General features: G+C 32.5%; 1 protein-coding gene across 50 annotated transcripts in view; it reads right to left on the bottom strand.

The window, feature by feature from the left end:
- shot (dystonin-like protein short stop) overlaps window positions 1–13534 on the bottom strand; it is a 347219-nt gene that overhangs the window by 58423 nt on the left and 275262 nt on the right. For all 50 annotated transcript variants that reach the window (XM_080165108.1, XM_080165115.1, XM_080165136.1 and 47 more), the window contains 5 exons: window positions 12050–13247; window positions 8151–8300; window positions 5848–6012; window positions 2589–2672; window positions 2021–2252 (listed from right to left, as the gene is read on the bottom strand). In XM_080165108.1, coding sequence (XP_080021234.1) covers window positions 2021–2252; window positions 2589–2672; window positions 5848–6012; window positions 8151–8300; window positions 12050–13247 — 1829 coding nt within the window. The remainder of the gene's footprint in view (window positions 1–2020; window positions 2253–2588; window positions 2673–5847; window positions 6013–8150; window positions 8301–12049; window positions 13248–13534) is intronic.

Raw genomic sequence — 13534 nt, 5'->3', positions numbered from 1 at the left:
ACATTAAATGAAAGAAAACCCAAGGGTCTAGAGGGATAAGACAATGTCCAATAAATTGATGTACTTCTCCTATAACAATAAACAAAAAATTACCCCTTATGTAGATTACAATTAGTGGTAGAAACGTTTGAATACTTCAAAATTCAATAAAAGTAACCTAAGTTGTCAAGACAAAGAATTGGAAAAAGTTATTGTAATAGTTTAGAGACCAGTGTAATAATCAGCCCAATGTCTTCTGCCTCCCTAAAGAAAACCAATAAATTGTGTCTAAATTATGATTAAATTTTACTGGAAAATAATAGAGGCAACATAATTATTCTTCAGATGCCACATCCCTGCTGTAGAAAGGAATACAAACACACATTTATGTATTCACAAATAATTGAAATAAAAACTGACCTTCCTTTTTGAAGTTCTTTTGATTGCCAAGTTTTTATGCGAAAAATTCAAATATTTCTTTTGCTGGTGATTAATTTTCAAGTCAGTGTGTATGTTGATAACAAAAACAGCATAAATTGCCTCAATAGTCCCCAAAGTTTATGATAACATTTTCTTATTCGTTGGCATAACTACTTTGGGGACTTTTGAATTTTGATTTGTTAATTAAGTTGAGTGTACAACCGTTTCAACAATTAATTTTAGCATACAGAAGGGGTTATTTTGTGTATCATCATTTGGAATGTAGATCATTAGGCCATTGTCTTATCCCCATAGATCCCTAGTTTTTCTACAGATGTTGAAGAGACACACTGAAAATTATTTGCATTTTAGCTTCGCTACTAAAGAGTTTATTCTCATTCGTGAATAGATTCAGGTTTTCATTTGTCAGCCTAAATTTATGGGCCCTGCAGTTGTGCTTGCGACTGCTTGGTGGATAATAATTTGGCCATATTTTATCTTTAACATTCCTAACGTGGGCTGTCATACAGTAATCGATATAGCATTACTTGGATGTTGCACCAGATTTTTCATGTACTCTGATAAAGTGATGCTTGCAGCTGGCTAAAAAATACCCCCATACATACACCCTCTTTAACCCATCCCCCCCCCCTCCCTGGATAAACGAACTGACCAATAAATGAGATACATATTAGCAAACTAAATTGACGACAAATTTTCCCCTGTCAATATATCCACGTATATCCTATATCCATTGCAATACAGTCGCAAATTAAATTGGCAGGGGGCGCGCTGCACTAAAAAATATAATTTCCAACAACAGAATCCATAAAAAATGCGCCATGAATGTTTTGACATTTAGTTTAACTATAATATGGGTTGTTTATTTAAGCCAGATTGCATATTTGTCATAAATAATTTTTAACTATTGGGCTCAATATTTAAAAATAAATATAAGCAGTTTAAAATAAGAAAAATTAAGGCAATTATCTTAATAAGAAGCGCAGTAACAACAAATTTAAAAAGATAAGAATAATAAAAAACTGGCAAATGAGTTCTGTTAGTAATTATATTTTTAAGGATTGGAATTATGAGAATATTTTTAAGGCCCAGACCCTTGTATGTAAATTGTGCACACATTTCCATGTAGTTTATTTCGCCAAACATGGGATACCAATTGCTACCTAAAGATAGCAATATTTAGACGGGTCTCGCCCTTTACTGCGGCAATACTCACATGCCCTGTTGATCTTGGGTGCTATTGCTGTATCGACATGAAAATTAGGAAATGGGCTTTCATGAAAACTTGTTAAATGGCAATGACAACCATATTATTATTAGTTGCCATTTAATCGAAATATATGTCAATAGATTGCTTCAAAATTTAACAGGGAAAACTAATAGGCTCAAGTATAAATAATTTGGCGGTTAAAAGAATTTAACCAGAGAATGATTTTGAATTCTAATAACGAAATAATGAAATATATCAACCAAAAAAAATCCTCTATAATCAAAAGCATTTAATAATACAAAAAAAAGTTTAATTTTAAGCTTTCCCCATTCTTTTTTTTTATTGACGCTTATGTGTAACTTATTGAATCAATTAAATAAATAATTTCCTTGATGTCAGAATCTTGCGAGTCCTTCGCCAACCTCTGCATCTTCTCCGACAAGGATTCACACAGCCTCTGGTAGCGCAGGTTAAAAATGTCCAGATGCGCGGCAACCTGCTGAGCCCCGCCGCTGCCGGCTGCCAGCTCCTCGCCGCCCTGTGGGCTGGCCAGGCAGCCGTCCAGGCTAGGGTGAACCTCTTCTAGTTCAGCTTTATATTTGACCAGATGGAGGTCGTAGATCTAATAAGTTAGGGTTAGTGTTAGTTGGTACGTGCACAAGTTTTAAACTACAAAAGCCAATAATTAAGAAAATAATTGTCAGATTGTAAAAAGATCTACTTAAGAATTGCTAAAATATAATCTAAAAATATTCAATTTCAAATTCTCATAAAATCAATTTAAACATTATTTTTAAAGATCTTAAAGTATAATAACTTAAAATTGTTATTTTTAGCAATGTAACGACATATTTTAAGTTATAAATGCTAAAAAATCTTTAAAACCAACGTCTAAAAGCACTCTAAAATGTAAAAAAAAATAAGTAAAACCCAAAAACAATTTGCAAGTAATAACTACCTTGGCTTCTCTAATGAAGCGTCCCCCCAGAAGGTTGACCTGTTCCATGTGACTGGCCCTCTCCTTAGCCTCGTTATATAATGACTGAAATAGGGTTAATTTTTTGCCAGGCGACTTCAGCATAGATTATTTGCTCTAAAAATGTAAAAAAGCTTATGATAAAGCCAATGAAAATCAAAATCTATGATAAAGCACCTTTGAATAAATTGACATTTTTTTGTGAATTTATTCTGTTAGTTAATAGTTTAATCTACTACTTCAAATTTTCTCAGTCAAAATTGATCAACTTAAATTAAAATGTTATGGTAAAATGGTTACACTTTTTGTACTGAACATAACTTTCCTAATATAATAAAATAGTCAAAGTACAGTACAAGAAAGGTTGCCAGTAATCCGCCACCAAAAAAAAGTGCCAAGTAAAATATTTTGTTGCCAAAATTTGGTGAAAATTTGGGTTGTGCATCTGGAATAAAAATTTCCAAGTCTATGAAAATTTTGGCTGTTGCCAGGGGGGGCCAAAAATTCACTGTAAAAAACAGGCAAAAAAACGAAATAAAAAAATGATAATTCTGTAAATATAATAACAGCAAGAGATATTTCATGTGTTAAAAATCTATTTTGCTTCTAACTTTTCTGTCATATTTTTTAGAGTGTAGCATGAGTACATTTTAGGCAAAACATGAACTCAAATTTTTTCTTGATGCAATAATTGAGACTGGTCAACCCAAGTGGTACTACAAAATTACAATATTTTTAAGCATATCAATGAAAAATAGCATGTTATCTGTTATTTTTACTAGCAGAAAAAAGTTAAAGAAACCAAAAATGATGAAAAATAAAAAAAATATTTTTTTTTGGGGGGGGGGGAGGGGGTGTCCAATAATTTTGAAGCACCCCATTAGTTAAGTTGCGTGACTTGGCCTGACAATGTTGTTGTTTTCTTACCATAACATAACAAGGACAACTCTATTAACAACTAGAATAATCAATTTTGCATGAGAAAAAATGTTGTTGAATTCAAGGATTGTGGAGGCAAAACGAGTTGATTATGTATTGCATAGCCCTTAAAGATATCCCATCAAAGAAATCTCTCACGTTTTACCTCCCCTATCCTTATATAGAACTAATATTAAATATATAAATAATTCCACCACCGTTGTTTTTCTAACCTAGGACATTCTTGTTATGATTTATTTTTTATTGTTACTGCCTACGCATGTAAAAGCTTTCAGGATTCCTTTACACCAAATCAGAGGATTCTATTTCCATTACAGGGTTATTAATTAAAGGTGATCAATAAAAATGGCGCAAGAATTAAGAATTATTTTTTTATGAACCATTATTTTCCAGAGAAAGAGAGGGGACAATGGGCTCTTTATTACTCTAGTCCTTAAAGTTTTATAATAACATATTCTTATTCGTGACTAAACAACTTTGGGGATCTTTGTAGACTTTTGATTGGTTGGTTAATAAAGTTCAGGGTCCAATCGTTTCAACCATTATTTGTAATCTACATAAGGTGTAATTTTGTGTATCATCATTTTCCCATGAAAATTTATTTTTAATTCTTTTTTTTTCAAAACTAATTAAGAAATAGTTAATTGCAACAAAGACTTTAATAGCCATTCTTGTTTTAAAACCTTGATTTTCAAAAACGCCAAAGAATGAGACAGTTGGGGGAAAAAAAGAGATGAACCTTGAAAATCGAAAAATGGATCTTTAGGTTTTCAAATGTTGATTTGGGATTAAGATTACCCCATACTCTAAAAGCAACTGATTTTCATGTTAAACGTTGGTGTCGTTATTTTGTCAACAGAAATTCAATCAAAATTCACTAAAGTCCCAAAAGATGTTAACCAAACTAATAAGAAAACGTTATTAGAAAACTTTGGGGACTAGTGTTATAAAAAGCCCATTGTCCCCTCTCTCTCTCTGTCTATAAGTGCTATAAAGTTTTAAGAAACATATCTTAAACTATTTACATAGATAATGTTTATATACCACAGGTGTTTATTTATTATTTGAAGCAGACCTAAGGGTGTAAATGTGTGAGTATATAAATAAAAGTGTATCATCTTAAAACTTGATTTTTATGTCAATACAAAACGGTAAAATTAAAAGATAGCAATAGTAAATTCTATCTTTAGAAATATTGGACTGATGTATACCTTAACACAATCTTGTGATCAAAAAAGACTTTTTACTAACCCCTAACAATTTATTTCTTATTTGAATAATCTTTAGAATTTTATTTGGCATTGGAAAAACACTAGGTTATGCCTAACTATTATAAATAAGGTCTTGTAGGTTAAGCCAGACATAAAGAGAAAACAAATAGGCTAAAAATTATATGTAATAAATTTGATTGAATTTCGAGAAAGTATAAAAAATTTAATTTTATGGAGAAAAAATCTGGGAAAAATTATTTTTAAAATCTTCGAAAATATACTTCCGACTTTATCCCTGAAGTTTAAATAAGGTGGTCTCACCATATATGGAAACGAGATAAGATTGTTAGCACAAACTTGAGACTTATGGATAAATTGGAGGCGTTCCTTTAAAATTGCAAAAAAAATTTAGATTTTTCTATTTACAGAATGGTTGATTTTGACTCAATTAAAATTAAGTAATCAAAAACTTAACCAAATTTAACAATGAAGAACTAATTTTTTATTTCATATCTTGCTATTATCAATTTGTTGTTTTGCAATGACACTTTTATATAGGCCTCGGGCTGAAGGGAGTTAAAATAGATGAGAAATAATTTTTGAACGGGGGGGGTTAATGTTAATGTTTATGAAGAGACTTGAGGTAAGTATGGAAATTATTTTAAATGATTATATCAAAATGCAGAATACGATTAAAATAAATTAAAAATCGAAAAAAAATGTAATTTAAGAATGACCTTAGTTTGGAATATAGGAATCCTGAATTTGCTGTATAATAATTAAGGTTATCTTTTAAGATAATTATCAGTTATACATACCATGCAATAATAATAATAATAATAATTACTAAGTAGTGATAACAAGTTATTTAGAATAATAATAACAGATCTTATTTCATACCTATATTTGGACCGAGTAACTTTTTTTCTTTCATAATGCCTGGTTTTAAAAATTTGAACATATAGATTAATAAAATAGGGAGAGGACAATGGCAGATAATATTACAGCAATGATTGATTTATCTTCCATTGTCCTATCCCTGAATCCAAAATAATTTCCAAAATTATTAGGACGTGTACTGGTCGACTTACCACGTGTTTCTCCCAGGCCTCCTTGGCTCTGGCGGCCTCCAGCTCCTCCAGGTTCTTCAGCTTGCTGTCCAACTCGTCCATCCAGTTGGTCTCGGAGGTCATGCTCATGTTGTACTTCTCAAGCAGTTCACAGGCAGCCTCGCAGGATCGCAGACGCTCAACAACCTATAAAAAAGTTAACAGTACATATTTTGGCATTGCGTTAAAATTTAAAGCTTAAAATAGCTTAAAACCATGACAAGAAAAGTGAATATATTCTTTGAAATAACAGATGAACAGACAGACATTGAATTCTTGATAGAATAGAATTGTGCACTGGCAGTAAAACGCTACATTAAGCATAACATAAGTGTGTTTTAATGTTATTATATTCATAAATCTCAAGAATGCAGTCATTTATAGAATTTAAATAAGTTAGAAACCCCCTTTTTCTTTTCTCTCAAAAACGCAAGGCTTTTCTACATTTAAGAGACTTTATTTAAGCAATTTTTCAACAACAAATAACATTCAATTTAAAAAATATAGGTGAAAAAACTCTTTATTTGTAAATGTAAGTTTGTTAATGTTTGACAAGCTTCGCTTTGGGGGATGTTGTCACCCTTGTTTCTCCCATTTTCAAGGGTGATGCTGATTTTTATCCCAAACAATTTTGTTGGACTTGAATAGAATTTAAATTGTGCCAAGGGAGGCAGAAAAATATTCACAAAATTGAAATGACAATAATTCTAGTAATAAGGATTTTGTCAGATACTAAAAAAAACTACTCAAAATTATCAGGGTAGATAAAAATATAATAATAATATAATAGTAATTTTTAGCATCATACATGAATTGAGCTATTTTTTTTAGCTGTTTTCTGTTTATTAGAACTTTTATCCTTCTTCCCACCTAATAGAAAATATTTTTCTATTTCCTGGTAGCTTATAATACATCACTTTCAAAATGTAAAAAATATTCAAAATATGTAAATTCGAGTTTTTTTTCTTATCTAATAATAAAATAATTCTTTTTTTTGGATTGCATTTTGGGTAATAAAAACTAGAAATATACCATTTCTAATAAAACTTTATAATTAGTAACATTGCAAGAAGTGGAAAAAAATACGCTAATATTTCAGCGTTGTAAATTGCCTTTCAACAAGTTTTTCTAATTTTGAAACAAGGACATATTTATAAATAGAAAAATATTTTTTTTATAGTAATTTAAAACACAAGAGGAAAAAGGGTTAAATAAATAACTGTTTGTCCCATTCCAAGGACCCTGTGCCGACTTTCAATTGGACCTTTGAAAATAAAAGAATAGCATCGGGAATAATAACACAGCCAAGTCGCTACAAAAGAGCAGAAAGCAATATGCTAGCAGCCGAAAAAGGTCCTTAATAGGGGGATCCAGCTATTTGTCTGGTTATACATCAATTCTATAAATCTATTGTTTTAATTTTGATCAAATGTTATTTCCCTAACCCGCGAACATAATATTTATGATCAATTTTATGAATCAATAATGCACACCCAAAAAAAAACTAAAGATTTCATGTTAAAAATCAATTTATTTGTTAAAAATATGCAAATTGAGCTTATTATGGATATTTTATCATAGTTAATATCTCATAACTCCTTCTCTAACAGCCCACAATGGCCCTAAATAAGTCGTTGAATGCCACTAAAATATTCCCAGATAATTTTTGCGTGCTATCGCCACTTATTTCCAAAATTGGACCAAAGTTTTTGTGACTTATTTTTGTACTAAAAACATTCAAATGTAATCGACCTACAAATTTGGGTTAAATAAATGTTATATAATTTGTGTTTTTTTGGTCATTTTTGCGCGCAAAACTAAAACGGCAAGTCTTACGAAATTTTGCTCTAAGGCATTTTTGCATTTGAAGCATAAAATTTTTGAATTTTTTTCTTGGAATAACTACGTTTATTTTACTATGTATTATAAAACATGTTTTGGTAGAGTAATATTAAACAAGAACAAAGTTTTGCAATAACATCAAACTTAAGTCTTTCAAACAAAACATTTACATTGTTTTCTATTAATTAAAGTAGTAAGGTTTTTTGTCTGGAGCTTAAAATCTCGATAACTACTTAAACGATTGGTTAATCTTTATAAGGTAAGTTTCACATGGGTTCTTTGATGGTTTAAGGCTATTATATTGACGGATTCAAGTCTGGGGATGATTTTATGGTATTTTTAAAACCCATTGAAGCTAGTTACGTAGCCGCTAGTTATTGATGATTTGCTTTGACTATACTTTAGGACTTTGAAACTAAGGTTCTATAATCAAAGAATCATACCTGCATACAGCAGTTAGCCCATCTCTTGGCCATCCTGTTGACATCCTCCTCCAGACGGTCAACGTCTGGGTTCTTGTTTGTGTTGGGACGTGTCTTCTCCACGGCGGGACGGACGGTCTTGACGTCCTCTTGCAGCTGGTCAACAAGACCCTAAATATACAATAGCTTAGTTAAATTTCGGTATTAGTCATATATTGACAGGTAAAACGTTTTTTTCCAGCTGAAATTCTAATATTTTATCAAATTTTTTAAACAGTAGGTAGTTAAAATTTTGGATTATTTTAAAACCAAATATTATTTGTATAATTTTATAATTAAAATTTTTGTTTAAATTTTGCAACTTATTGCGTGATTCTTTTTCAGTGAAAGCTTAATTAAAAACTTTTACTTCTGCAATAGGAAAAAATGGGTTGATGAGTATTTTTTAGAAATTTTTTAAGTTGTCAAATTTCAGTGGCAGAGCCAGTAATTACTTTCATGTGTTACAAATTTAATTTTTCATTTTTTTTCAGCCGCAACCAGCCGCAAAATAATGCAATCAGCCGAAGCTGCAATGTATTTAGGAACACAGCGGCTAGAAATTTGGCGGCTGTTTACAACTTTTAACTTTAAAATTGATAGTTTTAAAAATTGTAATAAATAAAACTAGCTCAAAACCAAGCTCCTTATTTAGACAACCTGTCTGCTTAATAAATAAAAAGAAGAGAAAGAGAGAGAAAAAAAGAGAGAGAAGGAGAAAGAGAGAGAAAAAAGGCATTAGGCCGTTTATCCTGAGTCACTTTTATTTATTGTTACATGTACCAAATAATCTTTTGTGGCGTAGTTGCAACGAGTGAAAGAGTTTTTAAAAACATTTTGTATTTTTTTCGAATCTTTTTAGCATAGTAATTAACACTAAATGGGGAAGGTGTTAAATTACTGTATTTCCCCACCCAATGGACCTTGTGACGACTCTCAATTGGGTCTTTTAAATCTTTTAAATATAAACCTAGCCAAGTAGCAGAAAAACAATTTGCTAGCAGACAAAAAAGTCTTTGGAAAAGGGAAGCAAGTAGTTATCTGTATAATGTATAATATACAAAACAATTTGCTAGCAGACAAAAAGTTCTTTGGAAAAGGGAGGCGGGTAGTTATCTGTATAATGTATAATATACAAAACAATTTGCTAGCAGACAAAAAGTTCTTTGGAAAAGAGAGACCGGTAGTTATCTGTATAATGTATAATATTATAATCTAATTTGACTGACAGAAATTTCGGAAACTGTTTATTTATAGGAAATTCTACCACAACACTTAAAAAAGCTCAGTTTTAAAAAATATAAAGCTGTTGTTTAGAAAGAATTGTTAGGGACTAAATTATGTTGACACAACATGACAGCGGTTAATTTATAATTTGTCCTAGCTAGGCCCATTCCTACCCTTAACAAATAAGAGGGGTAAAGCAATAGGAAGTCTGCTTAAAAATTTGTGTATTTTTTTTTAAACTAGGTAATGTATAAAAAAAAAACTGTAAGCTTCTAATTTTAAGTTTAAATACAGGCAATACTTACGCCAGCATTTTCCTGTATAATATAATGTTATTATTGTTTATTATTAGGCAAAAATATTATACATTGACAAAATAGTTCATGGTTTAAATGCCTTTTTTCATTCAATTTTCCAATTATCCATCTAACCGCCCTCAAAAAGTTCTATTTATTATGTGGTCACGTATTTAGAGCATTTTTTGCCACAATCATTCTTACTAATGTTCATCATTATTGATTTTGATTTGACTTATTATTTTTGGTACTTTGCCGTTATTATTCAATTTTAAAAAAATATCTTTATTACTTAGATAAATCAAAATGTTTTTCTACAAAGTTATGACATGCTTTGCATATAAAATGTTTAAAGGGTAGGGAAGTAGGTATGTATTTCATCAAAAAAAACAACTTTTTGCTAGTGAAATATATTTTTTTAAAACATTTTAAGCTTAATATTGTACACTGACTCATAAAAAACAAAACATTTTGTTAAAGACAAAAAATATTTCTTCAGACGTAACATCCCCCCCAAAATGCAGAAAAAAACACGTAGATAGAATGATGAATGTAAAAATTAAGACAGCAGCTTCAGAGATGGGTTTTTAAAAGATGCCGCGTTTTTTCTCGACATTTTTTACGCTATGAATAACAAGCGCGGCATTCGCGAAATCTAAACAGAGTATACAACTATTTATTTAATTATTTCGCTTTTGTTGGTACAGCCTTTTTAAAAGAAAAACAAATTATCTTGAATCCATTTTTGCTGCTATTAATTAATATATCTTTTTAGAGCTATATTAGACATTATACAAATGGCTAAAATAATAACTTTAAAATTTTGAATTCTTAAGTTGTATACTCTGTTAATATTTCGTGAATGCCGCGCTTGTTATTCATAGCGTAAAAAATGTCGAGAAAAAACGCGGCATCTTTTAAAAACCCATCTCTGTAGCGTTGGTAGAATTCAAAATAAAATCGACAATATCCCTTTAATTACCATGAGGAACCCATTAACCCCCCCCCCCCTCCCCTGAATTTAAGATTATGAAGAAAAGGGCGATTGAACAGATTCTTTGGGGCCAAGTTAGGTTCTGGAGAGCAATGCAGGTATTTAACTACCCAATTGGACCAGAATCAATAAACCGCAAAAATAATAAAGATAGGGGAGGGTTAAATCTGGTCCTTTTGTAAACTCAAGGGATCTTGCTCTCCTGTTTGTTGGTTGAATTAAAAAATAAAATCTTATCTATTCAATTCAATAATAACTGTACATATTTAAATAATAAAGGGATAAGAATTGGCAATTTAAAGGGGGGATGGTTAATTTACTGAATATAAAATAGGAGGGATAATTTACTGAAGATAAACTAGGAGGGATAATTTACTAAAGATAAACTAGGAGGGATAATTTACTGAAGATAAACTGTTTTTGACCATCTAATATTATCAATTGTAAATATTGTATTATTTTCAACAAAGATTACCGCATGATATTGTACTTTTCATGCGAAAAGCCATAAGATTATTATTTTGGAGTAGGGAGAGGAGGAGATTAATTTAACATACAGTGTCCTATCCCTCGTGTCTTTATTCTAGAACTAGTTGTGACATCTTATTCAAATAAGATTTAAAATGATTAAACAGGAATTTAAAGGATCTTGATCTAATACTTTTTTTTATTTTGACCACTAGATAGATATTTAATGATTTAAATCATTAAAGGCCTCTAGGGGCACTTAAGAAGGGGAGAGTCGAATTTGATAACCCAATTTATCATTTTATATTTAAAAGAAAAAGTTTGAAAAAATATTTTGTTGTGGTACCCTCCCCCGGTACCTATGAGAAGCTACCCTGTTAAGGAGAAACCGATCGGATCAGCGGTTAGCGAGATCATTCGGTACAAACACACACACAGACAAACAGACATCCAGTTACTTTAGTATAAGGATTGTCAAAACCATGAATCATTTTTAATTCTGGTTTGGAACTGCAAAGTATAAATAGGATTAACTTGTCCAGTGTTTGAGCTAACAGACATACAAACAAACAGACAGAAAGACATACAAACAAACAAACAAAACCCTTTGTAGCAAAAGTAAGCCTTTGAATTTGAACTTTGTTAAGGGTACAAAAAAGATCTAAAATTACAGACCGCACTGAGGAGATATTTAGTTTTTAGTTTTGAATTACATGACTCATCTTTTTAACCCTTAGATTATAAATAGATAGATAGTCAGTTTATTTTTGCAATTGTAATATTAAAGGGATAGTTACGTGAAGTGTAAATATATAACAAGAAAGGCTACTAATAATTATAATTAATATAAAGACACTTCAATGCGACTATCCTTTCAGATTTTAGTTTAAATTTACCTGTTTGTCCTGAATTTCAGCCTCCAGGGTCATGAGGTCATCGTGGGCCTTGCGCAGGTTATCCATGTCGCTCGGCATGCTGTCGTACGACGCCAGCTTCATCTCAAACTCGGTGACCACAATGGACACCTCCTCGAGGCCGTTCAGGGTGATCTCAACACACTTGAGCCGCTCGACATAGTAGCTGCTGTAGCTCCAGATTCTGTCCCACTGGTCCAGCACCTTGTCAAGTCTGTCTTGGTCGGCCGGAGTCTTCTGTGGGATGTTGTTGAAGAGATCCTTAACCTTGTTGACGTTGCGCTCCTCGCCCTGCAGGTTGGATTCAAATTCTTTGTGCGCGATGACGTGTGTCTGAAGAGTTTCAACATCACGTGGCAATGGTGCCTTACACACCTTGATGATTGTCTTCTCGTATTCGTTGAGAGTCATTTCTAGGCTGTTAACTCCATCCTCGAAAAGCTTGGTGGCATTGCGCTTTTCATCATCCATAGCGGCGCGACGTTCCCATTCGTCAAACAGACGGTTGACCTCGGCGATTTCACGCTCGAGACGGCGCAGCTGAGGATCATTAGGCTCGCCTTCTTGCAGCAGCTTCTCGGCGTCTTCGTTCAAGGCGTGGCGGATGTTCAGCCTTGTTTCCTTCTCCATGGAGATGTAATGTTCATAATCCCATGACTTTACAACCTTAATAGTGGCAAAGATCATGTTCTGACGCATGCGCAAGTGCTTCTTCTGCCACAAGGTGATGACGCGGTCAAAGTGGCGCTTCAGCTTCTCGGCGGTGTCAATGGCCTCTTGGTCGGGAGGCGGCAGCAGAAAAACGACGCCAGGTACTTCAGCCTGCTGGCCGCGGCTAGTTGTAATCTTCCATGCGTTTTTGTTGGTGTTATCGCGCACAGTAACAGTCTCATCCTTGCTGATGCTAACCTTGTCGTTTGAGTACTTGCAGACAGCAATAGCCTCCATGGGCTGACGCATTCTCTCCCTACGCTGACGCAGAGGAACAATATCCTGGGCGGCCTCAATCAGCCTCTGGACCTCATCCTCATAGGATGAAATCTCTTCGCGCAACTGTTGCATTTCTTTCAGCAGGTTTTCACCCTCGTCAAGCTGGAACTCTGGCTGAGCAAAATGGTTGTTCAGCACCTCCTCCTTGGAGGTTAGCCAGTCGTCGGCTACGCGACATTCATCAAAGAATCTAAAATAAGAAATTATTTTATTGATAATGAAAAAAAGGTGTGTAAATTTTCCGCCAGTCAAAAGACAAAAAATGTTTATTCTTGTCCATGTTAACAAGGAATCTAAAGGGATAAGATAATGGCCAATAAAATGATGTTCATCCCCAATGATGATACGAAAATTTACCCCTTCTGTAATTGTATATTAGAATTAGTGGTTAAAACGTTTGCACACACTACTTAATAAACCAAACAATTCAGTTCAATAAAAGTCCCCAAAGTTATTAAGACAACTAATAAGAAAACT

The sequence above is a fragment of the Acartia tonsa genome, chromosome 6 (genome assembly GCF_053477335.1).
Source record: "Acartia tonsa isolate MP-2025a chromosome 6, ASM5347733v1, whole genome shotgun sequence".
Classification (NCBI taxonomy): Eukaryota; Metazoa; Arthropoda; class Copepoda; order Calanoida; family Acartiidae; genus Acartia; species Acartia tonsa.
The sequence above is the reverse complement of the archived record's forward strand: the minus strand, read 5'-3'. Positions and strand labels throughout refer to the sequence as shown.